This window comes from Loxodonta africana, chromosome 11 (genome assembly GCF_030014295.1).
Source record: "Loxodonta africana isolate mLoxAfr1 chromosome 11, mLoxAfr1.hap2, whole genome shotgun sequence".
NCBI lineage: Eukaryota > Metazoa > Chordata > Mammalia > Proboscidea > Elephantidae > Loxodonta > Loxodonta africana.
The window spans coordinates 50,401,942-50,429,735 of record NC_087352.1 but is presented as its reverse complement, the minus strand read 5'-3'; the positions used below and the strand labels follow the sequence as shown (position 1 = coordinate 50,429,735).

General features: G+C 37.4%; 1 protein-coding gene across 7 annotated transcripts in view; it reads left to right on the top strand.

Moving 5' to 3' along the window:
* WDR7 (WD repeat domain 7) overlaps nucleotides 1-27,794 on the top strand; it is a 429,516-nt gene that overhangs the window by 223,581 nt on the left and 178,141 nt on the right. For all 7 annotated transcript variants that reach the window (XM_064294478.1, XM_064294472.1, XM_064294474.1 and 4 more), the window contains one exon: nucleotides 20,133-20,354. In XM_064294478.1, the coding sequence (XP_064150548.1) occupies nucleotides 20,133-20,354 (222 nt within the window). The remainder of the gene's footprint in view (nucleotides 1-20,132; nucleotides 20,355-27,794) is intronic.

Here is a 27,794-nt window from a genome sequence, read left to right as displayed (position 1 = left end):
AGCTGCTCTTGAAGCTTGTGGTTTCTAATGATCAAAAAAATTAACACACTGCCAGGGTAGGATCGTATAAAATTTCCTTTGAAAAAGAAAATTATTGTGGAGTTTTCATATATTTTGTTTTATCTGATTTTGTGGGAAATAGGTTTGGTGTATTTTGTCAAATGCACACACACACAACACACATGTACAAGAGGCATTATTTCAAAATGGTTTAATCAGCAGCAGAAAGAAATAGTGTACATTTGCAGAACCTGTGGTGTTCCAGAAGGGGGCTATCTTGCATACATACAAATGAATAGCATGTTTGTTTACTTCAGTTTCCAAAGGGATTGGGGGCAAGGGGGAATAGTGCAGCAACAGCAGCAGCAGCAGCAAAAGTCTAAAGACTTGGGAGCGTATTCGATATGCTCTGTCAGTAGGTGTGAGTAAAACACTGGCAGTGTGTCACAAAGCAACTAAAATATGTGTTTAAGGTAATAGGGGAAGTGCCTCTGCTACGAACGCAGAGTGAATGCTGAGTATTCTATATGCACATCTCTCTTTGGTAATAATGAAAAGAAATGTTGGGTGCCCTATGATTGTGATCTCTAATCAGTCCATCCTTTCCCTAGGAGACAGAGAGCAAGGAAGATGGAGAAAACTTACACATTTTATTTTATTTACTTCAGGTGCACAGGTCAAAATTTTGTATGTTGGCCGTATAACCATCTGCGATTTTATTTTACTTGTTCATATTGTCAAAATTTACTTGCTGTATTTTGTAAAAATTGCAGGATTTGCAGTGCTCTGAGTTTTGCCAACAAATAAGATAGTATCGTATGCTAGTCATATGAAAGTGCTTGGTTTAGACACAGGAACTTCATCGTATACATTTACAAACGGCATAAACCCATCAGACCCTCCGCATGATCCCACGATGCCCTGATTCACCACCAGGAGACTGAAGTTTTTGAGTCATTTCTTATACACTGATCCTCAACAACCTGAACCCTTTTGTGTCCCCATTTAACACATTCATACTTGAAGAATTTGACTAAGAATTGGGGTGCATTAGATAACTGAAATTTAATTTGTAGAATACTGTAGCATTTTAAGCTCTTTTAAAACCAAATTGTTTTAAAAATGAATTAATATTAAAAAACTGCTTAAAGATTTTTTTCTGTATGTGTTAACAAGCTTGTTTGTTATTACATATTTGGTAAAATTTTATGTTTTTATGGCATTTTACTTTATCAGTCTTAAACAACATTAAAAATAGCAAGTAGGTATGGAAAATGTTTGGGCAGAGAAATACGTGGAAACAATTTGTTTACATTGTGGAAACTCCACTGAGGCTAACATTTTCCTCACTATGTCTCTAAAATATGGACAACATGTTTTAAAATTCTCAAAAATGTAGTTCTAGCTCACATGGTTATAATGTCTTGGTACCATCACTGAGAATATTGTGTACATATGTGTCTATAATTATAGCAGACACGCACACATACACACGTGCATATATAGGTAAAGATAACATATTTGATTAGCACCCTATAAAGTGTATTTAATAAAAGCATATCTTAAAAGTAAATTATTAATATTCTATTAGGCAACCAAGTACATCAATTTAGATAGCAGCTGGGGGAAGTTTAACTTCTCTTGATTAAAGTACATTTACAAAATAATTTGAGCTCAACTTATTTTTGACGATCTACTTACTTTTGATATTCTGTTTATGTTCAGGAGTGTATTAAAGTATTTTTATTAGACAAATTTTACTGTCATGTATTTCTAAATTCATCTCAATATGTATTTATAGATATTTTTTCATAGTATTTGCAGATAGTGCCACATAACATTTAAAATATCCCTGGAGCTGAGAAAGGAGAAATAGATAAAAATGCAAATTTAGAAAAATATTTTACTGATCTGAAAATAGAAAGAAATCTTTTGTTATTTTATTGACTAACATTGATAGAGCTTTGAACAATATGCATGCTAAGATATTCTAACTCTCTGCAGACATTCTGTATAGTAGATAAAAAAAAAAAGTAGATCACATGTCTTAAATCATTCTGAAAGTTCTATTGTCCTCAAGATTGCCAATATTAATGAAGTTTCACTTTGCTAAGTTTAATCTTGTTCTTTAATAATTAATCAAAATCTATTATTAGCAAAGATACCTTATTTCAAGTAAGGCAAGGTTGTAAAAAGCCATAATAGAAACTTTTCTAGCTTAGCCCATATTATTATTTTAACTAGTCTCTACATGCTGCCTTTAGTTTCTACTGTAAGATCTTGCTGTAAGATCTCTTCTTTTGATCATTCATAAAAATACTTTAAAAGTCATGGATGTTCATTAATTTATAAAATATGTACCTTATTAAATACAAATTATATTTTTTGCTTTGCTAGGCAGCATATATGAAAATCAATTTATTTCTATATTCATATAATTCTTAAGTACATTAATATTAAAAGAATAAAGAAAAACATTTAAATTTTATTTTCATCTATCATTATCAAATAGACAGCTGTGAATTTCCAAAGTGATGTGATGTATTAGGGCATATTTAAATTTATGTCAAATTCGGAAATTATTCCTATCATTATAAATATCACTTAGACTCTTATCATGTGCCAGAAATTTTTGGCATAAAATTATTATGCTAAAACCAGTCCTAATGTAATATTTTTTGTGTGTGTGTGTGTACATGTATAACAAGCTTTAAATAGTTACGATGTTAAAATAAATTCTGATTGAATTCAACCACACACTTTCATTAATTTCTGCTACAGTCTTAAAAATTGTGTATAAGGCAACTAGACAAAGCATTCTGATCCTGAATCCTAAACAAAGAATCAAATTTTGAAAAACAGTTTTTTTTAGGTTAAAACACACAGTTCTTGAAGTATATTTTCAGAGTAGTAATTGGTGGTATCTGCTTATCTAAGGTTTTAATACCTAATACAATAACAAAGTGCCATCAACATGTGGCTAATAGCAGATATAAAGTATCTGCTGGTAGTCCATCTCTCATAAAACCACCTTTAGCCTTAATTCAAATCCATTGATTCCTATTCCAGTTAAGACTGAGGAACTTAATATGTCTTTTAATCCTTTTATTGTTAGCTTGGATAAAATTAATTTTACCCTAGAACTGCACAAAGCCAATTAACATGATCTTTAGAGTTATTCAGTAAAGTGCTTCAAACTGTTAAATATTTCTTGACCTCTTGGTTGCACTCTCTGACTGCTTTTTAAATGAAGTAATCAATATCTCCCAGCCCTTTAAATAGCTTAAACTTCTCAAATATTTTACCTGTGTCCTAGTTAAGCAGTAAGTAACGTGTTTTATTTTTAACGTGTTTACTCTGGTTAGTATAAATCCAGAGTCAGTTATGCTAAAGCTAAAGACAGTTACGTACTTTTGAGGAACAGTGTTTGAATTAAATGGTTGTCCTAATGAAATCAAAGGCTCATGTTTTGTTAAAAATAACCCAATAATGAAGAGACATCTTTTTCACACAGAATGTGTATTCTGTGTGCAACTTAAAATGTAGAACATTTCTGTCCTTTACTGTTGTGTGGAGCTTCTGTTTTCTACACAGGGCTAGTTGAAGGTATTAATTTTCTTACCGTGATAGGGGGTGATCAACTGTCCTGTCAAGAAAATGGATCTCCATGTCACGCTTTAGCATGATTAAATGGAGGCATGTCCCTGTGAAAAAATACCAGATTTTCATGAGACAAATGAAACTGGAGAAAGGTCTGCTTTTACAGAATTATTTCATTTTTAATATCTCAAAATCTCCCATTTGTTCATCAGTTTGTCAGAAAGCAGTGCCGCTAATTGCATCTTTCTCCTATTATTTAAGAGAACACACAGCCAAAGCCGATCATTTAAAGACGTTCCCAAATTTGAAAAATTAAAGAATCACATGTCTCAATTACTGTTAGAAAAGCAGCAAGATGGGCATCTGTACCTTATACAATTACTAATCAGTCAGTGTCTCTTTGAGCGGACCCTTTTCTTACTCTTGCTTCTTTCCTTGTTAACAAAGAGCTATCATTTCTTGTCTGGGTACTGATAAAAACTATGTTGTGCAGAATTTCAGCATCAGTAGTATTAAGAGCCAGTTGGGCAGGCTTCTTATGAGCGTTTGCACATGCCAAACTTTAAATTACACCAAGTGATGTCCTTGACAGCTAATTAAGATTTCATATTTTGGCCACTTAGCAGAGGGCACCTGTTACAATTCTTTCTATTAGCTTAGGGATAAAATTTACAAATGGCTGTCTTAAGAGTCCATTATTAAAACTTCCCTAAAGTCTTAATTTCTTCATGAGTGGGAGTTAAGACAAGATTGAGGTAATTAAACAAAAGAGACGCAGGGAAGGTGAGGGACGGGGTGGAGGTGGAGCTCTCCAAATGCCCCTGTCGTTTAATTTCCTTCTGGAAGCAGCCCATGTGTGTTCCTGCGCCCCTCCCCCTCTGAGCCATGGCCATTGCAGGCTGAGCGGCTGGGGTCAATGCCTTGCCTATTGATCAGTATCCCTGCAGTCCCTTGCTCCAGCAGCTGCTTCATTGGCTTCTTTCAGGGCCTGCTTCAGTACATTAGAATAGAAATCCATAACCAGAGCTGTGCTCATCCAAGCAGGGGAAGAAACTAAATTAAATGGTATAAAACAATCTTGGATCAGGAGTTTGTGCCAATTCATCTTGATCTAAGATGTCACACCGGGCTCTCTGTCTGAGCACCTGGGCTAGAGGCAGCCATAGTGAAAATAGATGGAGCCGCAATCATTCATTTGTCAGCTAAGGAGCAAGGCAGCGGTTAGCAATTCCCTTCTGCAGAGGTCAGCTGACAGAACAATCAGTGCAACTGCAGAATAGAGCTTTCCTTTGAACTGTTGTTATGGAGCATGCTCTTGCCGAGACGCGGGGGAGGGGAACTGGGTTTGCTTCCTGTTTGGAAACTACTATGTAGAGAGTAAAATGTACACCCTCAATCTGCATGCAGGTACACAGAGCTCTCCATCCTTGTGTCTGTCCTTCTGCATAAATACGCTCGGTTTTAAATGCATCGAGTGAAATATAGATGATCGAACTGTTAAACAGCACTTTGTCTAGAATTGGGTCCATTTTCATCCTTCTAAACATGGAGGCAGTGATGATTGATTTTTTTTTCCTTCTTCGTATGGTTAAGCTTTTAGGTTTTCTTTCCCCCTTTAGTTGCCATAACCATCACAGATCGGCTTCATACTTTGAATCTGTAACAGCATGTTCACGCTAACACTTTTTCCTAACATTTCCTCTTTGTCCTTAAAAAACTAAAAATTCTGTGAAGAGGAGAAATGCATACTATGATAGAAGATACGAAACTATTTCTTAATATTAGTTACATTAAAAAACATTTTAATCTAGGGTTTTTATAAGAAATATAATTCACAAGATATGATTTATCTATTTTAGAAGCTATAATTTTTTCTAACATTGGAGGATCAGCTTTATAAAGCAGCTTGCTTGTGATTTGACATACACGATTCAAAATGAAGGGAAACCCTGTGGCATAGTAGTTAAGTGCTACAGCTGCTAACCAAGAGGTCGGTGGTTCAAATCCGCCAGGCGCTCCTTGGAAACTATATGGGGCAGTTCTACTCTGTCCTATAGGGTCGCTATGAGTCAGAATCGACTTGAAGGCAGTGGGTTTGTTTTTTTTTATATTCAAAATTAAACAAGCTAGAAAAATTAGAATTAGAATAATTTTAGGGATGAATCTCTTCTCTCTAGACTCATTTTAGATTTTGTCTTCCTATACACAACTTGAAAACTAAAGGAAAAATTCCAGAACTTTTTTTTAAACCATAAAATGTGACCTGTGGAACTTAAAAACTACAACAACAAATCATTTTTGTACTCACAATTGCACCAAAATTTCCTTGGAACCCAGTAAACAGTAACTACTTTTCGATGTTATCATCTTTGTTTTCTAGACAAAATCCTCTCTTTTCTTCTTAAATAATATTGCTTTCTTACTCAATTATTCCTTTTCTGTCTCCTCAATTCATTAAAATATCTCACCATTTCTGTTTTAGATTCAACTAGGTCTTTGCCCACATCCAGATCTATTCGGTCTTTCAGCCCAGCTAAATAATGGAATTTAAAGTATATACTAAAAACCATGTACTCTTAGGGGTTTTTTATTCAGCTCCTGGAAAGACCATACATCCTTTTCTTGCTAGGACATTTTTATTTTGTTTTAGTCCATTAAGATTTTTAAAAGAATTCAGAGTATGTCACCTCAGATCTCTCTGCAGTGTTTTCTTCTACTACCCAGAACTCACCACGTGTCTTGAAGCTATCCATTCTCTTCATTTCCTATTTAACATCTCAAGGCCAAATCAATCTTAATCTCTCACTTTCATTTCTATAGTACCCTCCTAAATGGTCACCTCACTTCTTCTACTTGCAGTATCCAACTAACACCCTACACCATGCTGAGAGTGGTTTCTAAAACAGTCTGTGGCTTAAAGCCTATCTTTAGTATCTTCTCATTGTTCTGAGATTAAAATTAAAATGTGAACTTGACCTGTAGAAACACATATGATCTGGCCCTTTCCTGCCTCATTTTCCACTGTTCTCCTCTTAGCTATAGAGTTCCGGCCAAATAAAAAAAAAACCATTTGCATCGAGTTGATTTTGACTCATGGTGACCCAATTTGTTATACAGTAGAACTGTGCTCCATAGGGTTTTCTTGGCTTTGATCTTTATGGAAGCAGATAGCCCGGCTTTTCTTCCCTGGTACTGCTGAATGTGGGTTCGAAATACCAACTTTTAGGTTAGTAGTCAAGCACAAACCATTTTTCTTGAAATAAAAATCAACAAGTTCCATCATGATTTGGGTTCTTAAACATACAGTTCTCTCAGTCTAGAAAGTTGTCATTGATTCTGTAATCTATACATTTCTAATTTCTGTTTAATAGCCTTCAAGTTAAGTGAGGACAGGAACTTTGCTTTTCTCATCCCTATTAATTCATATGTAGCATAATGCCAGGCTTCACTGAATGGCTGAATAACTGAGTGACTACTGACAGAATGAATGAACTGCTACCACCACTGGCAATATTTTCCACCTGATTATTGCACTTTTTTGGGGGGGGGGAGTTCCCCGTCATAGTCTTTTTGTATCTCACAGTGTACTTCCCATACTGCCACTATAGTGATCTTTCTAACAGTGTATGAGTCTGATGTCACCACCTTATGCAAAATTGTTCTTTTGATGGATTTCCATAAACCGAGGTTAAAGTCGAGGCATGCCATATGAGGCCTTTCATTGTGTGGTACCTTTTTAGCCTCTCCTCCTGTCATTCTCCTGCCTGCCCTCTAGTAATATAGAATGACAAAGCAAAAAAAAAAAACAAAGAAACAGAATAAAACAAAATGCCTACAAGTATTCAGAGGGCCCCATTGCTAATTTCTTAGTTGGCATTCTGAGCTCTGAGGGCCAGTTGTTTTATTGATCTAATTAATATAGAGAGCAGAGAACTGAAAGAGTTCAGAAAAGCTGGTGGATTAATATTAGAAAGAGGAAAAAGCTGACTTCCAATCAAGATGGCTCCAGAAGTTCACTTAATACCTCTGTGTCAGATAAGGGAGCCCTGATACGCAGTGGTTAAGCGCTCAGCTACTAACCAAAAGGTTGGAGATTTGGACCCACCAGCCGCTCCATGGGAGAAAGATGTTGCAGTCTGCTTCTGTAAAGATTTGCAGCCTTGAAAACCCTATGGGCCTGTTCTACTCTGTCCTTTAGGGTCACTGTGAGTCAAAATCAACTTGAGGGCAGTGAGTTTTGGGTGGGTGTCAAATACGTAGCTGTGATAAATAAAATATACAAATGGAAAACCAAAGAGACATAGCAAGACTCAAAAAATATATCTATGTGGGCCAATAATGGAATAAAAATGCAATCATCCAGGCTGAAACCATGAGCTGCATTCCAGAAGCAGGCTTTTCACTCCTGTGAGCTAAAAGAACTTAAAATATGTCATGAATAAAGCTTAAAACCAGGAACTGAGCTATGACTTCTTCAGTTCCTAAAAGCATCTAGGTACGTTGCTACCCGGAATAAAACTGAAGTTTTGTTATTAAGGGAGAGGAGGAAAATGGATATTATGTCTGTATCTAGCAGTGTTAACTATAATAATCGTTGCCATTGAGTCAATTCCAACTCACAGTGACCGCATAGGACAGAGTAGAACTGCCCCATAGGATTTCCTAGGCTGTAATTTTAATCTTTACAGAGGCAGACTACCACATCTTTCTCCTATGAATCTGCTGGTGGGTTCAAACCACCAACTTTTTGGTTACCACCCAGGTGTTTAGCCACTGTGCCACCAGGGATCCTGTTAACCAAAACAGAGAATAGGAAAAATAAATGAGTCGTGTTCAACCTTAGAACCTAGAAACAAAAGAAAATGGACAGGAGAAGGAGAAAGAAGAAAACCTCAAGAAAGTAGAAAAAATGATAAAATCAATAAAACAAAAAGTTTTGAAAATAATGTATTAAAATGTATATTTATAGCAAAACTGATTTTAAAAGGCACAAAACATATTACTTGAAAAGGCACAAATAAACCATATTTAAGAGAATCCACAGCAACTATTATAATTGACATTTTTTTAAATCATAGCAAATATTGTAAATAACTTCATGCCTATGAAATTAAAACTTAGATGAAATAGATAATGCTTTTTTTAAAAATAATTTTTATTCTGCTTTAAGTGAAAGTTTACAAATCAAGTCGGTCTGTCACATATAAACTTATATACACCTTACTACATACTCCCATTTACTCTCCCTCTAATGAGTCAGCCTACTCCCTCTTTCCAGTCTCTCCTTTTGTGACCGTTTTGCCAGTTTCTAACCCTTTCTACCCTCCTATCTCCCCTCCAGACAGGAGATGCCAACACAGTCTCAAGTGTCCACCTGATACAAGTAGCTCACTCTTCATCAGCATCTCTCTCCAACCCATTGTCCAGTCCCTTCCATGTCTGATGAGTTGTCTTTGGGAATGGTTTCTGTCCTGGGCCAATAGAAGGTTTGGGGACCATGACCGCCGGGATTCCTCTCGTCTCAGTCAGACCATTAAGTCTGGTCTTTTTATGAGAATTTGGGGTCTGCATCCCACTGATCTCCTGCTCCCTCAGGGGTTCTCTGTTGTGCCCCCTGTCAGGGCAGTCATCAGTTGTGGCCGGGCACCATCTAGTTCTTCTGGTCTCAGGATGATGTAAGTCTCTGGTTCATGTGGCCCTTTCTGTCTCTTGGGCTCATAGTTATCATGTGACCTTGGTGTTCTTCATTCTCCTTGATGCAGGTGGGTTGAGACCAATTGATGCATCTTAGATGGCCGCTTGTTAGCATTTAAGACCCTGGATGCCACACTTCAAAGTGGGATGCAGAATGTTTTCTTAATAGATTTTATTGTGCCAATTGACTTAGAAGTCCCCTTAAGCCATAGTTCCCAAACCCCCGCCCTTGCTCCACTGACCTTCGAAGCAGATAATGCTTTTTTAGAAGTATAAGTTACCAGAGATGATTCAAGAAGAAATAGAAAGCCAGACTAAATAAGTAACTCTTTAAGGAAAGTGAGTTAATAAAAAAATAAAATTCCTTCCTCCATTCGGCTCCCTCTCCTCCACTCCAGTCTCCACTGACACACAGGCTCTGATGGATTTAAGGGAGAGTTTTCACCTGAACCTCAAGAATCCTTAACACTTATTTTATCAAACTCTTGTCAAAGAATGTTGTTGTTATTGTTGCTGTCGAGTAGACAGAGTAGGACAAAGTAGAACTGCCCCCATAGGGTTCCCAAGGCTGTAAATCTTTATGGAAGCAAACTGCCACTTCTTTCTCCCATGGAGTGGTTGGTGAATTTGAACTACCATCCATTAGGTTAGCAGCCAAATGCTTAATTGGTGAGCCACTAGGCTCCCTTTTCAAAGAATAGGGGGGAAGAAGAGGCAAAGTTGCCTAACCCATTTTTTGAAGATAGTGTCATGTTGATACTAAGACCCAGTAAGTATATGAAATGAAAATCATAGACCGGTCTCATTTATGGACATAGATGCAAAACACCCTATTAGTAAATTTAGTTCGGAGTCTGTCAACTTGTGTATTGCCATCCATCCACTCATCCATCCTGAATTTACCACAGAAATGCTGTCATAGTTTAAGGCCAGAAAATATATCAGTGTAATGATTATATCAATAAGTAGATTAAAAAAAATTGATAAGGTCAGGATTGTGACCTCTAGGATAGGAGGGAAGGGGAATGAAGTCAAAACATAATGCACAGTGGACTTCAGTTATATCCATATTGGTTAATTTACAAAATCTGAAGCACATATGGGAAAACGTTAAGATTTAATCAAGTTGTTTAGTTATGTACACGTATGTCATGATATTCTTTATATAATGTCTATGTAATTCCTTGTATTCTTGTAATATTGCATAATAATTATCAAACAAAAAATAAAGGGTAGACCATTTATAGAAGAATAACAATGCTTATAGAAAGGAGTAGAGTGGGAAAAGGGAGTAGATTGGAGCCAAGGACCAAATCTGGGGAGAGTTTTGGGTAATTGAGATGTAGCTACCCTAGTGAGAGAAAGGTGGGAAATTTTGAGGAGTAGCGTTATGTGTTAGGAATATAATTTTTCATCATTCCCTTGTTTATTATGAATCTTTAATGAAGATTCTAATTGTTTTCATTATTTCGTGGTTGTCATGTAGGTATTTCTTCTGAATATGAGATTATACTGAGCTTTGCCCAGGTTATACAAGTACTTCTTCAAACGTCTCATTGCTTTTTTGCATCCTGGTCCCTCTGGGCAAAATGCTCGTGGTTCCTTGTTGCCCACTTTTCTATTGCCTGGCAAATTCCAACTTCACCTTGCAACCTTAAATCCAGCATTTCCTCCTTTGTGAACAGGCTCTTCTATTTTCATGCACTTCTGAGCTTCTTGGAACTTTAGTTTCATGTTTGCAATTCCCTGGCACAAAGTAGATGCTCAGTAAATACATGCTAAATTAATGTGCCAATTAGTAAATGAGTGAATGAACGATCTTTTTTTAAAAGCAGCTTTATTGAGATAAAAAAAATTTTTTTATTGAGATAAGACTTACAAAAAAAAAAAAGACTTATATATTGTAAAATTACCCCCTTTTAAAATGTACAATTGAATGGCTCTTAGTATGTCACCGTAGTCTAATTTTAGAACATTTTTATCACCGCAAAGCCTAATGCCCGTTAGTAATCACTGACCGTTTTTCCTCAACCCCATCCCTGGGCAACCACTAATCTACTTTCTGTCTCGATGGATTTGCCGGTCCTGGGTATTTCATGTAAATGGAATCGTACAATATGTGCTCTTTTGTGGCTAACCTCTGTCCCATAGCATAATGTTTTCAAGGTCATACATGTTGTAGCATGTATTAACATTTTATTTCTTTTTTATTGCTGAATACTCCAATTTATGGGTACGCCATATTTTGTTTATCCATTCATCAGTTGATGGACATGTAAGTTGTTTCTATGTTTTGGCTATTTATTAAGAACAATGCTGCTGTATAAACATTCATGTACAAGTCTTTATGTGTACATTTGTTTTTATATCTCTTCGGTATTTCATCTAGGAGTGAAATTTCTGCATCATTTAACAACTTTGCACTTAACTTTTTGAGGAACTGCAAAACTAATTTCCATAGCAGTTGCACCATTTTACATTCCTGCCTTCAATGAAGGAGTGTTCCTGTTTCTCTATATCCTCAAAACCACTTGTTATGGACTGTCTTTTTTATTTTAGCTATTCTAGTGGATGCGAAGTGATTTTGATTTTCATTCCCCTAATGACTCATGATGTTGCACATCTTTTCATGTGCTTATTGACTACTCATATATCTTCTTTGGAAAAATGTCTATTCAAATCATTTGCTCATTTAAAAAATTTGGTTGTAAGGATTGTATGAGTTATTGAATTGAAAGAGTTCTTTATATACTCTCGATACAATCCCTTATTAAATATATGGTTGAAAATATTTTCTCTCAGTCTGTGGGTTGTCTTTCTATTTTCTTAACTATCATTTAAAACAGAAAGCTTTTTAATAAGTCCAATTTAGAATTTTTTAATAATTTTTATTCTGCTCTAAGTGAAAGTTTACAAATAAAGTCAGTCTCTCACACAAAAACCTATATACACTTTGCTACACACGCCAATTACTCTCCCGCTAATGAGACTTTTTTTTTTAATGAGACAGCCTGCTCTCTCCCTCCGCTCTCCCTTTTCGTGTCCATTTTGCCAGCTTCTAACCCCCTCCACCCACTCAGCTCCCCTCCAGGCAGGAGATGCCAACATAGTCTCAACTGTCCACCTGATCCAAGAAGCTCACTCCTCACCAGCATCCCTCTCCAACCCATTGTCCAGTCCAATCCATGTCTGAACACTTGGCTTCGGGAGTAGTTCCTGTCCTGGGCCAACAGAAGGTCTGGGGCCATGACCACCAGGGTCCTCCTAGTCTCAGTCAGACCATTAAGTCTGGTCTTATGAGAATTTGGGGTCTGTATCCCAGTGCTCTCCTGCTCCTTCAGGGGTTCTCCGTTGTGTTCCCTGTCAGGGCAGTCATCGGTTGTAGCTGGGTACCATCTAGTTCTGGTCTCAGGATCATGTAGTCTCTGGTTCATGTGGCCCTTTCTGTCTCTTCGGCTCATAATCGCCTTCTGATCTTGGTGTTCTTTATTCTCCTTTGATCCAGGTGGGTTGAGACCAATTCCTGCATCTTAGATGGCTGCTTGCTAGCGTTTAAGACCCCAAACACCACTCTTCAAAGTGGGATGCAGAATGTTTTCTTAATAGATTTTATTACACCAATTGACTTAGATGTCCCCTGAAACCATGGTCCCCAGAACCCTGCCCCTGCTACGCTGGCCTTCAAAGCATTCGGTTTATTCAGGAAACTTCTTTGCTTTTGGTTTAGTCCAATTGTGCTGACCTCCCCTGTATCGTATGCTGTCTTTCCCTTCACCTAAAGTAGTTCTTATCTACTATCTAATTAGTGAATGCCCCTTTCCCATCCTCCCCCCGCCCCCGTAACCACAAAAGAATGTTTTCTTCTCAGTTTAAACTATTTCTCAAGTTGTTATAATAGTGGTCTTATACAATATTTGTCCTTTTGCAACTGACTAATTTCACTCAGCATAATGCCTTCCAGGTTCTTCCATGTTATGAAATGTTTCACAGATTCATCACTGTTCTTTATCAATGCGTAGTATTCCATTGTGTGAATATACCATAATTTATTTATCCATTCATCCGTTGATGGGCACCTTGGTTGCTTCCATGTTTTTGCTATTGTAAACAGTGCTGCAATAAACATGGGTGTGCATGTATCTGTTTGTGTAAAGGCTGTTATTTCTCTAGGATATATTCCAAGGAGTGGGATTGCTGGATCGTACGGTAGTTCTATTTCTAGCTTTTTAAGGAAGTGCCAAATCGATATCCAGAGCGGTTGTACAATTTTACATTCCCACCAGCAGTGTATAAGTGTTCCAGTCTCTCCACAGCCTCTCCAACATTTATTATTTTGTGTTTTTTAGATTAATGCCAGCCTTGTTGGAGTAAGATGAAATCTCATTGTAGTTTTGATCTGCATCTCTCTAATGGCTAATGATCACGAACATTTCCTCATATATCTGTTAGCTACCTGAATGTCTTCCTTAGTGAAGTGTCTGTTCATATCTTTTGCCCATTTTTTGATTGGGTTATTTGTCTTTTTGCAGTTGCGTTTTTGCAGTATCATGTAGATTTTAGAGATCAGGCGCTAATCAGAAGTGTCATAGCTAAAAACTTTTTCCCAGTGTGTAGGTAGTCCTTTTACTCTTTTGGTGAAGTCTTTGGATGAGCGTAGGTGTTTGATTTTTAGGAGCTCCCAGTTACCTAGTTTTCCTTCTACATTCTTTATAATGTTTTCTATACTGTTTATGCCATGTATTAGGGCTCCTAACATTGTCCCTATTTTTTCTTCCATGATCTTTATTGTTTTAGATTTTATATTTAGGTCTTTGATCCATTTTGAGTTAGTTTTTGTGCATGGAGTGAGGTATGGGTCTTGTTTCTTTTTTTGCAGGTGGATATCCAGTTATGCCAGCACCATTGTTAAAAAGACTGTCTTTTCCCCATTTAACTGTTTTGGGGCCTTTGTCAAATATAAGCTGCTCATATGTGGATGGATTTATGTCTGGATTCTCAATTCTGTTCCATTGGTCCATGTATCTGTTGGTACTAGTACCAGGCTGTTCTGACTACTGTGGCAGTATAATAGGTTCTAAAATCAGGTAAAGTAAGGCCTCCCACTTTGTTCTTCTTTTTCAGTAAAGCCTTATTTATCCGGGGCCTCTTTCCCTTCCATATGAGGTTGGTGATTTGTTTCTCCATCTCATTAAAGAATGTCGTTGGGATTTGGATCGGAATTGCATTAAATGTATAGATCGCTTTTGGTAGAATAGACTTTTTTATAATGTTAAGTCTTCCTATCCACAAGTAAGGTGTGTTCTTCCACTCATGTAAGTCTCTTTTGGTTTCTTGAGGAAGTGTACTGTAGTTTTCTTTGTATAAGCCTTTTACATCTCTGGTAAGATTTATTCCTACATATTTTATCTTCTTGGGGGCTACTGTAAATGGCATTGATTTGGTGATTTCCTTTTCAATGTTCTTTTTGTTGGTGTAGAGGAATCCAACTGATTTTTGTATGTTTATCTTGTATCCCGATACTCTGCTGAACTCTTCTATTAGTTTCAGTAGTTTTCTGGAGGATTCCTTAGGGTTGTCTGTGTATAAGATCATGCCATCTGCAAATAGAGATATTTTGACTTCTTCCTTGCCAATCTGGATGCTCTTTATTTCTTTATCTAGCCTAATTGCTCTGGCTGGGACTTCCAGCACAATGTTGAATCAGAGTGGTGATAAAAGGGCATCCTTGTCTGGTTCCCGATCTCAATGGGAATGCTTTCAGGCTGTCTCCATTTAGGGTGATGTTGGCTGTTGGCTTTGTGTAAATGCCCCTTATTTTGTTGAGGAATTTTCCTTCTATTCCTATTTTGCTGAGAGTTTTTATCATGAATGAGTGTTGAACTTTGTCAAATGCCTTTTCTGGGTCAATTGATAAAATCATGTGATTCTTGTCTTTTGTTTTATTTATGTGGTGGATTACATGAATTGTTTTCCTAATGTTGAACCATCCCTGCATACCTGGTATGAATCCCACTTGGTCATGGTGAATTATTTTTTTGATATGTTGTTGAATTCTACTGGCTAGAATTTTGTTGAGGATTTTTGCATCTACATTCATGAGGGATATAGGTCTATAATTTTCTTTTCTTGTGGTGTCTATACCTGGTTTTGGTATCAGGGATACTGTGGCTTCATAGAATGAGTTTGGTAGTATTCCATCCGTTTCTGTGTTCTGAAATACCTTTAGTAGTAGTGGTGTTAACTCTTCTCTGAAAGTTTGGTAGAACTCTGCAGTGAAGCCATCTGGACCAGGGTTTTTTTGTTGTTGTTGTTGGGAGCTTTTTGATTACCTTTTCAGTCTCTTCTTTTGTTATGGGTCTATTTAGGCGTTCTACCTCTGTTTGCGTTAGTTTAGGTAGGTAGTGTGTTTCTAGAAATTCATCCATTTCTTCTAGGTTTCCAAATTTGTTTGAGTATAGTTTTTCATAGTAATCTGCTATGATTCTTTTAATCTCAGTTGGGTCTGTTGTAATATCGCCCCTCGCATTTCTTATTCGGATTATTTTGCTTCCTCTCCTGTTTTCTTTTGTCGGTTTGGCCAGTGGTTTATCAATTCTGTTGATTTTTTTCAGAAAACCAGCTTTTGGTCTTGTTAATTCTTTCAATTGTTTTTCTGTTTTCTATTTCATTTAGTTCAGCTCAAATTTTTATTATTTGTTTTCTTCCGGTGCCTGTGGGTTTCTTTTGTTGCTCTCTTTCTATTTGTTCAAGTTGTAAGGATAATTCTTTGATTTTGGCCCTTTCTTCTTTTGGGATGTGTGCATTTATTGATGCAAATTGGCCTCTGAGCACTGCTTTTGCTGTGTCCCAAAGGTTCTGATAGGAAGTGTTTTCATTCTCATTGGATTCTCTGAATTTCTTTATTCCATCCTTAATGTCTTCTATAATTGAGTCTTTTTTGAGCAGTTTCCAAGTGTTTGATTTCTTTCCCCTGCTTTTTCTGTTATTGATTTCCACTTTTATGGCCTTATGGTCAGAGAAGATGCTTTGTAATATTTCAGTGTTTTGGATTCTGCTAAGGCTTGCTTTATGACCTAATATGTGGTCTATTGTAGAGAATGTTTCATGTGCACTAGAAAAGAAAGTATACTTGGCTGCTGTTGGGTGGAGTGTTCTGTATATGTCTACGAGGTCATGTTGGTTGATTGTGGCATTTAGATCTTCCGTGTCTTTACTGAGCTTCTTTCTGGATGTCCTGTCCTTCACTGAATGTGGTGTGTTGAAGTCTCGTACTATTATTGTGGAGCTGTCTATCTCACTTTTCAATGCTGATAGTTTGTTTTATGTATCTTGCAGCCCTGTCATTGGGTGCATAAATATTTAATATGGTTATATCTTCTTGGTGTATTGTCCCTTTAATCATTATCTAGTGTCCTTCCTTATCCTTTCTGATGGATTTAACTTTAAAGTCTATTTTGTCAGAAATTAATATTGCCAGTCCTGCTCTCTTTTGATTGTTGTTTGCTTGATATATTTTTTTCCGTCCTTTGAGTTTTATTGTGTTTGTGTCTCTAAGTCTAAGGTGTGTCTCTTGTAGGCAGCGTATAGATGGATCTTGTTTTTTAATCCATTCTGCCACTCTCTGTCTCTTTACTGGTGCGTTTAGTCCATTGACATTCAAGGTAATTATGGATAGGTATGAATTTAGTGCTATCATTTTGATGTCTTTTTTTGTGTGGTGTTTCTTTTTCCGACTTGATTTTATGTGCTGAGTAGATTTTCTTTATATATTGTCCTTTCCTCATATTCGTTGTTGTTGATTTTGTTTCTGCTGAGTCTGTATTTTTCCCTTGTATTTGATTTTGATGAGTAGGATAGTTTGTCTCCTTTATGGTTACCTTATTAATTACCCCTATTTTTCTAAGTTACTTTTAAGTAACTTTTATTTCTTTGTATCGCTGTGTCTTCCTCTCCATATGGAAGGTGTATGATTACATTTCTTAGTCCCTTTTTATTATTTTAATGTTGTCTTCTTTTATATAATAACATCGCTGTTACCCTGTTTTGGGCTTTATGTGTGTGTGTGTGTGTGTGTGTGTATATATATATATATATATATATATATATATATATATATAATTGCTTTGTTTTTTTGGATTTCCCTGCCTGGGTTGACTTCCGGTTGCTCTGCCCAGTGTTCTAGTCTTGGGTTGATACCTGATATTATTGATTTTCTAAGCAAAGAACTCCGTTTAGTATTTCTTGTAGATTTGGTTTGGTTTTGATGCATTCCGTAAGCTTGTGTTTATCTGGAAATGTCTTAATTTCACTTTAATATTTAAGAGACAGTTTTGCTGGATATATGATTTTTGGCAGGCAGTTTTTTTCCTTCAACTTTTTAAATATGTCATCCCATTGCCTTCTTGCCTGCGTGGTTTCTGCCGAGTAGTCCGAGCTTATTCTTATTGGCTCTCCTTTTAGGTGACTTTTCTTTTATCCCTCGCTGCTCTTAGAATTGTCTCTTTATCTTTGGTTTTGGCAAGTTTGATTATAATATGTCTTGGTGACTTTCTTTTAAGATCTACCTGTGTGGAGTTCGATGAGCACCTTAGATAGATATCTTCTCATCTTTCACAATATCAGGGAAGTTTTCTGCCAACAAATCTTCAACAATTTTCTCTGTATTTTCTGTTATCCCTCCCTGTTCTGGTACTCCAATCACTCGTAGGTTATTTCTCTTGATAGAGTCCCACATGATTCTTAAGATTTCTTCATTTTTTTTTTAATTCTTTTACCTGATTTTTCTTCAAATATATTAGTGCCCAGTGATCTATCTTCGAGTTCAGAAATTCTAGCTTCTATTTGCTCAATTCTGCTCCTTTGACTTTCCATTGAGTTGTCTAATTCTGTAATTTTATTGTTAAGCTTCCGAATTTCTGATTGCTGTCTGTCTATGGATTTTTCCAGCTTATTAAACTTTTCATTATGTTCCTGAATAATCTTTCTAATTTCTTCAGTTGTTTTAGCTATGTGTTCCTTAGCTTGTTCTGTATATTGCCTCATTTCCTTCCTGATGTCTTGAAGGGTTCTTTATATTAAACTTTTGTATTCTGCATCTGGTAATTCCAGGAATGCACTTTCACCTAGATGATCCCTGGATTCTTTGTTTTGAGAGCCTGTTGAAGTGATCATGGTCTGTTTCTTTATGTGACTTGATATTGACTGTTGTCTCCGAGCCATCTATAAGTTATTGTATTAGTTTATGCTTGTTTACTGTGTCATAGCTGCTTCCTTTTTTTTGTTTTGATATACCCCTATGGGTTGCTTGAGTGAGCTAGCTTGATTATTTTTGCCTTTGGAGCTCTGGTGTCCTGTCCCCAGGTGGCTAGAGCTATTATCAGGTATATCAGTCTAGGAGTCCATTCAACTTTCTTGTATGAATTCAGCTCAGGTTTCCAGGTAGCTGATCAGCAAGTGTGTGGTACAGGCTCTATCCTACAGTCTTAGAGGTTCAGGGGAGATTGGCGTATATACTGGTATTTGATTGCAGCAGGGGGTCATGCTCTGAACAAGGTAGGGGGCTGAGAACCAACCCCCAAGTGTCTCTGAGGAAAACACGTCTCTGTTCCCTAGAGCATGCTGGTGGGTGGGTTCTGCAGAGGGACCATGGGCACCCAAAGTTTTTGGTTGTAAGGACTGGGAGGCACCAGTTATCTTTGGACCCCTGTTGCAGGTGGCTGGGTGACCTGAGTGGAGCTACCAGTCCTTAGGTCCCTGATGTGGGTAGGTGAGGACCTTGTTTAATACGCAAAGCAATGCCAAATGTCAAACACCCACCTCTCCACCACAGAGCTGAATTGGTTGGCGTTTGCCAACAAGTGTCTATTGTCCCAAAATTGGCCCACACAGGTCCATGTGGAAGGGAAAGCTGTTTAAGGTCCACAGACCGTTTATGCCTGGACAGTGGCCGCTTCTGTCCTGAGCTCCCCTGGTTAATGGAGGTAGCAAATTATCTTTTCACCCCAAATGCAAATTTTTTCCTTCCCCAAGGCTGGGAGGATGGTTCTAGGTGCTCACCACGGTCTATCTCAAGCCCAGGGATTCAGCCGCTGAAGCCGGCTTCGGCCGGGGTGGGGGGGGGGGCGTGGTAATATATACACAAGTACTTAGCTTTTGCTGAGAGCGCCATTCTCCTCAGTTTCCAGAGGTGTGAGTAGGCTGTATGGCTGGCTGCTTCTCCCTGAGGAAACTGCAGTCAAATGCTAATACTAGCCCACCGCCACTGCTGCCGCTGCTCCAGGAATGGTGCCTGAGGGCTCCTCGCGATTCAGGTCCGGTAACTCTTCTCCACTTCTGAACACTCTCTTCCTCCCCCTGCCCCTCAGTTCGATGTCTAAGCTTGCCTTTGATGCTCAGGGCTCCCAGCTTGTCACAAATATACTCGTTTAACTTGTTTTTTCGGGTCTTTGTTGTAAAGAGGGCTCGCCGGAAGTGTCTGTCTATTCAGCCATCCTGGCCCAATTTATAATTTTTTTAAGTCATTTATGCTTTTGGTTTCATATCTAAGAAATCATTGCCTAACCCGAGGTCATGAAGATGTACATCTATCTTTTCTGCTAAGAGATCTATAGATTTAGCTCTTATATTTAGGTCTGTGATTCAGTTTAAATTAATTTTTGTGCATAGTGTGTGGTAAGGGGCCTAACTTCTTTTTTTTGCAATTAGATAACCAGTTGACCCCGTGCCATTTGTTGAAAAGACTGTTATTTCCTGAATGAGTAATCTTGAGTGTTTTCCTAATCATATGCCTTTGCATCTTGTTAGTCTTGTGATTTACATTCCTATGTTTTGGTTTTCAGGTTGCCTGTCAAGTGTCCCGCAAATGAAAAAAATTTCCACGTCTTATGAGGAAAGACGGAAGCAAGCCACCGCTATTGTCTTACTGGGAGTGATCGGAGCTGAATTTGGTGCTGAGATTGAACCTCCCAAGCTGTTGACCAGACCTCGAAGCTCTAGTCAAATTCCAGAGGGCTTTGGTTTGACTAGTGGTGGATCCAACTACTCATTGGCCAGACACACTTGTAAGTTTATACATTTTTAACACTGATCTATTGCTTCTCAGTACGTATTATTTATAAACAAAATCTCAAAAAAGTATCCTGAACATATCCTGAATTTTAGCTAATCTACAATGTTTACATGAAGTCAGGAAGCAGTACAATCTGTTTGGCACATTGCTTTTTATTTATAATTACTCAAACCTCTTTTTAAAAGTTAAAGCATAGCCTTTTACATGCTTTTCTTAATATACCACATTTCTGAGCTTTGTGTTTTCACATTTTTGGTCAATATTCTAGCCAAAATTTATGAAAGGAGCCTCAAGGTAAAACTACTAAAACAATTTTTGAAAAACTGTGCCACTCATTGTCCTAGACATGGTTTTCAAAAGTGAGGAATTGGGGTGGAAAACCAGCTTTTTCTTTTGACTGTATATGTGTGTGTGTATACACACATGTGTATATGTGTGTATGAAAAGAGCATAAATGATGAATTATCTCTTTAATAATTAAAAAACAAACAAAAAAAAAACCTTCAATAAGAGGTTTTAAATGACTAAAACCTTATAACCAGAGCTCACAGGGCTTATATCATACTGCTGCTTTCAGCTCTATGCTTGGTATGTTAATAATAAGTAAGGCTGTTTTATAAGGGAGTCTTTTGGCACTTCTGTGTTAGAACTCCTTTAGATAACTCTACAGTGTTCCTACCATATGGAAAAATCATTTCTAACAAATTGTGTTATTTTAAAGAACAAATATAAACCCGCTGACTGTAAGATATTCTTTTTAGAACAAAATACAATGTATTCTTTTGGGCCTTTGGCCTTTAAGCAAAGGAAAAAGAAAAAATGTGTGTGTGTGTGTATACAAGTGTGTATACACACACACATGCTGCTTTGTTAATTATGGCAGCTAGAACTTCACTGGGCCATTGTCACATACTTTTGTTATAAAACCAAGGAGCAAGTTAGTGGCTTTTATCATTAAAGCCCTCTAAATACCTGCCACTTCTGTAGCTTTTTTTTTTTAAGTCTCTTAATTTAATAAGTACTTGTTAGCGGTTGATAATCTCTTAACCTGTACTTTGCATTGAGAATTAGAAAAATAGTAGTAACAATAGCACAACCATCACCAACAATAACGAAGCAACTAACTCTTTAGAGCACTATTTTAAGCTCTATACATACATTAACTCCTTTAATCCTCATAATAACTCTATAAAGTGGGTACTTCTGTTATTGCCATTTTATATGCATTGGCTAGGTAGAACAGAAAGGAAATGGCAGTTTTTGTCTCAACCTAGTTGGTTGGTTCCAGAACCCATTCCTTTAATCATTACATATACTGCTACCCTTCAGTGGTTCCCAGTTGAAAGGCAGTGATGTTAAAAAGCACTTTCTTTTATATCCACTTATTTGATCTTCAAAATAGAAATTAAGACTTCTTTAAAGTGACTCACCTAAAAAGTAGTAAATCCTGAACTTGAAGTTAAGCTTCTTTTGACCTGAAAATCCATGCCTTTTTGGTTTTCCAACTGGGCACATCTGCTTTCCCTCTCCTGCAAAGCACTGTGTGCCGCTGACCCCTACCTTCCAAGTCCAGCCGATTCATCTTTTCTCAAGTTCTTCAAGTTTCCTGCTGTCTGTTCCTAAAACCCTGCTCCAATCTCACCTTCTCTGCAAAGGTGATGAGGCCCACCATTGTCACTCTAAACAGCCCAGGCCTTATGTCTATACTCCTTTACTTAGAATCTTGGCATAAGAACATCAGAGATTAGTGAAACTTTGACATGATTTAGTCTGGCAACTTCCAAGTTTTTTGACCACCATCCGCCTAATGAGTATCGAGAAATGTTTAAACCCTTGCATGTATTTTTGTTAGCAATGAAAACTTTTTTAATAGTAAGTTTCAACATTTCCAAAAGATATAATCTTGAGGATATTTTGAATATTGATGTTTAAAAAGAAAACTGTTGTATACCCAATAAAACCCTTGTATAGCTCTTTTAAATATATCCAATATTTGCCGTAACTATTTGATACCCATCATCATTTATTTAAAAAAAAAAAACAAAAAACCTATGACCAAGCTTTTCTTTGAAAGTCTGAAATTTTACATCCTTGATTGTTTTCCTCAAAGAGAGAAAATTTCCACCCTCATAGTTTTAGAGAAGGAGTTGATTTGCGAATTCAGCATCTAAAATCAATTCCGTTACTATAACCTGTTTCTTAAAACTATTCATGCTTTGAAAACTATATCCTTTGAAAACCATTAATACACTCCCATTTGAGGGGTGGTATCTCTTTTGAAGACCACCAAGTTATTTCAACATGTTTTGTATAATTTCTCAACAGTATTCTTTATGTTTTACAATGTCCTCAAAGTTCTCAAGTTTTTTGATGGTAGATTTGCTTACCACTGGAATTTTCAAGACCTTTCTTATTTGAATTGGGATGTTTTGATTGAGTTTATATTTATCTGTTTAAATCTTGCTCTAGTCCTCTCCTGGTTGGGTGTCTAAAGGTGCCTGTGCCTTACTTGGATTCTTTTAGATCAGTCATGTATAATATTAGCCTATTATAAATTATAGTGTTATTATGCTAGAAGCTGCCATATGTAGTCCCGTATTGTCTGTTTATGTGGCATTTAGAATGCATTACCCATACCCATTGCCATAGAGTCAGTTCCAACTCATAGTGACCCTATAGGACAGTAGAACTTCCCCATAGAGTTTCCAAGGTTATAAATCTTTATGGGAGCAGACTGCCACATCTTTCTCGTGTGGAGTAGTTGAAGGGTTCAAATCACTGACCTTACGGTTACCAGCTGAGCACCTAACCTCTGCACCACCACAACTCCTTTAGAATGCATTATTACTATTAAATATTTACTCATTACAGCATCCTAGTGAATGAGATAATAATAATTATCCTTATTTTGAGATAAGGCCATTAAGGTACAATATTTGATGAACTCTAATTGCTAATGTAGCCAGAGGTGTAGATAGTGAATTCTAACCTTCCTCGTAAAGCCATTCTATGAAAACTCCTAACATAGCCCAAACCCAATTATCTACATAAATAGGAGGGAATGGTGACAAGGGTGCATAATTCAAAAGCTATGTTTGATTTTATAATACATTTTTATACTTATATTTGAATATAGATGAATATTTTGTGGAAGTTGCACTTTACATAAAATATCAAAATTATATATTAAAGACAAAGCTAAAGAACCCTGGAGATTAAGAGGCCTAGAATAGGCCACTCTGACACATTGTACCCTTGGGTAAACTAAGTGTCCCTCTGGATTGTACTTTCCTCTTGTATAAAATAAAAGGCAGGAACTATTCTGTCTTTGAGGCCCTAATCAGTATTTGCTTCTGAAGCAAAGTAGAAAGCTTCCCAGGAAAGTCACTTTGCTTATCACCTTCATCCTCACCTTCCCATTTTCTACTCCCTGTAGAGGTGGATGCTCTTCTGTTTCACACGAAGTCAAGTCCAACAGAGATCCTTCTTTATTTTCTTTCAGATCCACAAATGAGGCATTATGAGAATGTATTATTTAGAATATTACCTTTTAGGTCATTCAGTTCATTCTTTTATTTGGTTTCATCCTCTCATTTTGTAATTGTAAAATTATACTGGCACATCTGGGTAAACCTTGTCTTGAGTTTTCGTTAACTTTTTGACTTTGGGCAAGTGTCAGATATCATTTTCGTAGGATGCAAACTCAGATAGGTTTGTGTTCAAGAGTATTCTCAGGGTCCATACCTTCAGGGGAGTGAAGGAAGCAGAATTGGACAGGTGGAGAAGTTGAATTTGTGTTTTAGTTGTGTAGAAAACCTCAGTCGAGATCCTCAGGGGACTCTGGAGTTGAATGACACTTCAGAGTTTTCCTGAATTGGAGCTTGGGGCTTGGCCTCTATATCCCCCATGTCATTCAGTCATTGGATGGGGGCTGCCCTGGGGATGCGGTATCACCTTGGGTGAGGCAGCAGTCTTCATCCTAGGGCAGAGCCCAGAGAGGGACTCATCTGAGACTGTCAGCCATTAACACCTCAAGAGTGGTGGGAGTAAGTACTTCAGTCCCAGAGGAGCAGGAATGGGCTGCCTTCCAAGACTTCCACTGCAGCATATGCGTGTCCCAGTTCCCCCTTCCATCATAACAGAAATGGAGAAAAGTACTACCATTTATTTATCATGCATCTAATCCAAACTCCATACATATCTCTTGTTACCTATAAGACAGATATTTTTATCCAACACCTAGCACAATATAGGGTGTGTTAATAATAGCTAATCATTGAGCACTTACTCTGTGCCAAGCATTTTGCTATGAACTTTGTGTGTTATCTAATTTAATCTTATCATCCTATCAGATATATCTTATTACTATTCCCATTTATCAGATGAGGAAACTGAAGCTGTACCAAGTACTATCAAACACAGGCACTAAAGATTTGTGAAATTGGATTGAAGTTTAACTGTGCTGACAATAAATCGAGGGCACAGGTTAAATGTTTTATTTAAGATCCATACTGTGAAGAAGTGCCAAGCCTGAGCTGGAACACCTGTCTTCTAACTCTAAATCAGTGTGTTTTTCACCATTTTGTACCTTCCTTCTTGTGTTATAAACAAGTGCAAATCAGAACAAGGTGGAGCAAGATGGCAAAGCGAGTAGACACTCCCATTTATTTTCCTAGCAGCTAACCCATTGAACAATGAATAAAAACAAGCACAGACTGAAATTTCAGAATTCTAGACTGCAGCTGAGGTATTGGAGAGTTTGGGAGTGGAAAAGGAGGAGCAGAGACCACACAGAAGCTGGGAGAACCTGTACACTAACATCTGGAGCACTTGTTAATTGCAGTCATTTTGGGACAGAGCTGGGTAACACCCCAAACAAGGGATAAAGAAAGGGAGATAATCTGAGGAAGCTATAGCCCAATTTTTTAAGGTGGCACGGATTTGGCGTGGAATTTTATGGACCATGTAATTGGGAGGTGGTGAAGTGAGACTGTGGCACTGCAAGAGAGTGCTGTTGAATCTTGCTGTGAGGGCCAAGATGGATGGGCACTAGGACCGGGAGGAACTGCAAGGGCAGCAGGGTGAGGAGAATACTTTGGATGAATGGGCAGCACAGAGGGAAACAGCTAGCTGTCTGCCTACAGCAGGACACCATGGGAGAGCCTGTGCAGGGGCACCCATGAAGGAAAGACATAGAGATCCACCTACCTTCACCACAGGAGTGTCAAGCCCCACTGCTTACGTCAGCATCTGTGACCAGCTAACGGCCCCCCCATGCATGCATATTGAATTCCAGAGATGAAGCATGAACTCCTGAATCAGCACTGAAAAAAAAAACTATGGCTAAGAGTACCCTCTAGTGATTTGCAGGAGAAGTTACCAGGCCCACTGCCACTGGGTCTATTCTGACTCACAGAGGCCCTGTGGGACAAAATAGCACTGCCTTGTGGGGTTTCCAGGGTTGTGGGTGTTTGTGGAGTCAGGCTGCCACATCTTTCTCCAGTGGAGAAGCTCGTGGGTATGGGCCCCAACTTTTTGGTTGGCAGCTGGGCACTTGGTCGCTGTGCCACCAGGGAGCCCAATCAGAAAAATTTCCCACAAAAATCAGAATACAAAATTTAAAGTAAAAAAAAAAAAGATAATAAAATGGCCTGAGTTGAACAAAAACTAGTAGAACACACAAAATTGCAAGTGGAGAAGGACCAAGCAAAAGTAAAACATGAAGAAAAGAAAATTTCTCCTGTGGCAGCCAGACTAATGGAACAAATGGAATATTTTCAGTCTGTGGTACTAAATGTTTAAAGAATGCAAAAAGCACACAGAAAACAAACTAGTGGAGTTGAGGAAACCAATGGAGGAACAAAATGAGACACTCAACAAGGAAATTGAAAACATAAAAAAAAAAGCATAAGAGAACTGGAACTGAAGAATAAAGCAACTGAATTAGAAAATGCAAGAGAAACACTCAAAGATAGAGTTGAACAGACAGAAGAATAAATGAACTAGAAGACAAAATAACTGAAGTTAATAAATCTCAAGAGAAACAAGATAAAAGAGCAAAGGAGAACAAACAAACCCAGATGGAAATATGGGATTCAAGAAATCTAACATTAGAATTATTGAAATCCTAGAGCACCATGACAATAATAAAGGCGTAGAAACAATTTTCCAAGAGATAATCAGAGAGAATTTCCCAGAGCTGATCAGAAAACCAAGCCTGAAAAACAAGAAGCTATGCAAACCCCAACTAGAAGAAACACAAAAAGATCAGCTCCACAAAAAATCCTAGTAAAATTCCTGAAAACCAGAGACAAGGAGAGAATTCTGAAAGCAGCAAGAGAAAAACACAATATAACATACCAAAGGTCTTTCATAAGAATCAGTATGGATTTCTTCCCAGAAACTCTAGTGGTCAGAAGACAGTGGAGCAACATAAATAAAATAGTGAATGAAACAAATTGCCAACCAAGAATTCTTTACCCAGCAATGTTGTCATTCAAAATTGAGGGTGAAATCAAAATGTTCTCAAACAGAAGCTCAGGGAATTTGCCACTACCAGGCCAGTTTTGCAAGTATTTCTCAAGGGAGTACTCTAAATGGAAAGGCAAGACATTAACTAAATACTTGTGTCTGTGCACAGGAAAAAAACTAAGAGAGATCTCCAAAAAGCACAACAGCACAGGCAGTTATAAAGACCAAGTGTATGATGTTTTTAAGGAATGAACTGAATAATTAAAATCCCACAACCCATACAACATCAAGTCTGTAAGAAATAAGTACAAAGTAAACTTATTGGATATGGGTTGTATATCGATGTTAATGGAGACACACCAACAGAAATGGGGGAGGGAGGAGCATATTAGGAATAGATTAATTAAGGTTTTATGTTAACTATTATTGATATATTAAATGTTGTTGCAGTTGTAAATTGTGTAATGTAACATATGTGGTAACTACCAAGAAACCACTGAGAAAAAAACATTCAGAAGTGGGATGAAATCAAAAAAGGCTCATCACAAGAAAACGGCTAAATAGAAACAAAAACAGAAAAATCAGAATAAGAAGATATGAAACACTCAAAAACCAAATAGCAAAATAAGTGAGGTAGACTCTTTGTTTTCAGAAATAACCTTATGTGTAAATGGCCTAAACACCCCATGCAAAAGGCAGAGAATGGCAGAATGGATTAAAAAGATATGTTCTATCTTTTTTGCTGTCTACAAGAAACAGACCTTAGACATGAGGATATAAACAGACTGAAAATAAAAGAATGGAGAAAAATATTCCATGCAATGAGTAAACAAAAGAAAGCAGAGATGGCCATACTGGTATCAGATAAAATAGACTTTATGTCAAAATCTATTACAAGATATAAAGAAGGGCATTGCATAACAATAAAAGGGTCAGTCCAACAAGAAGACATAACAATTAT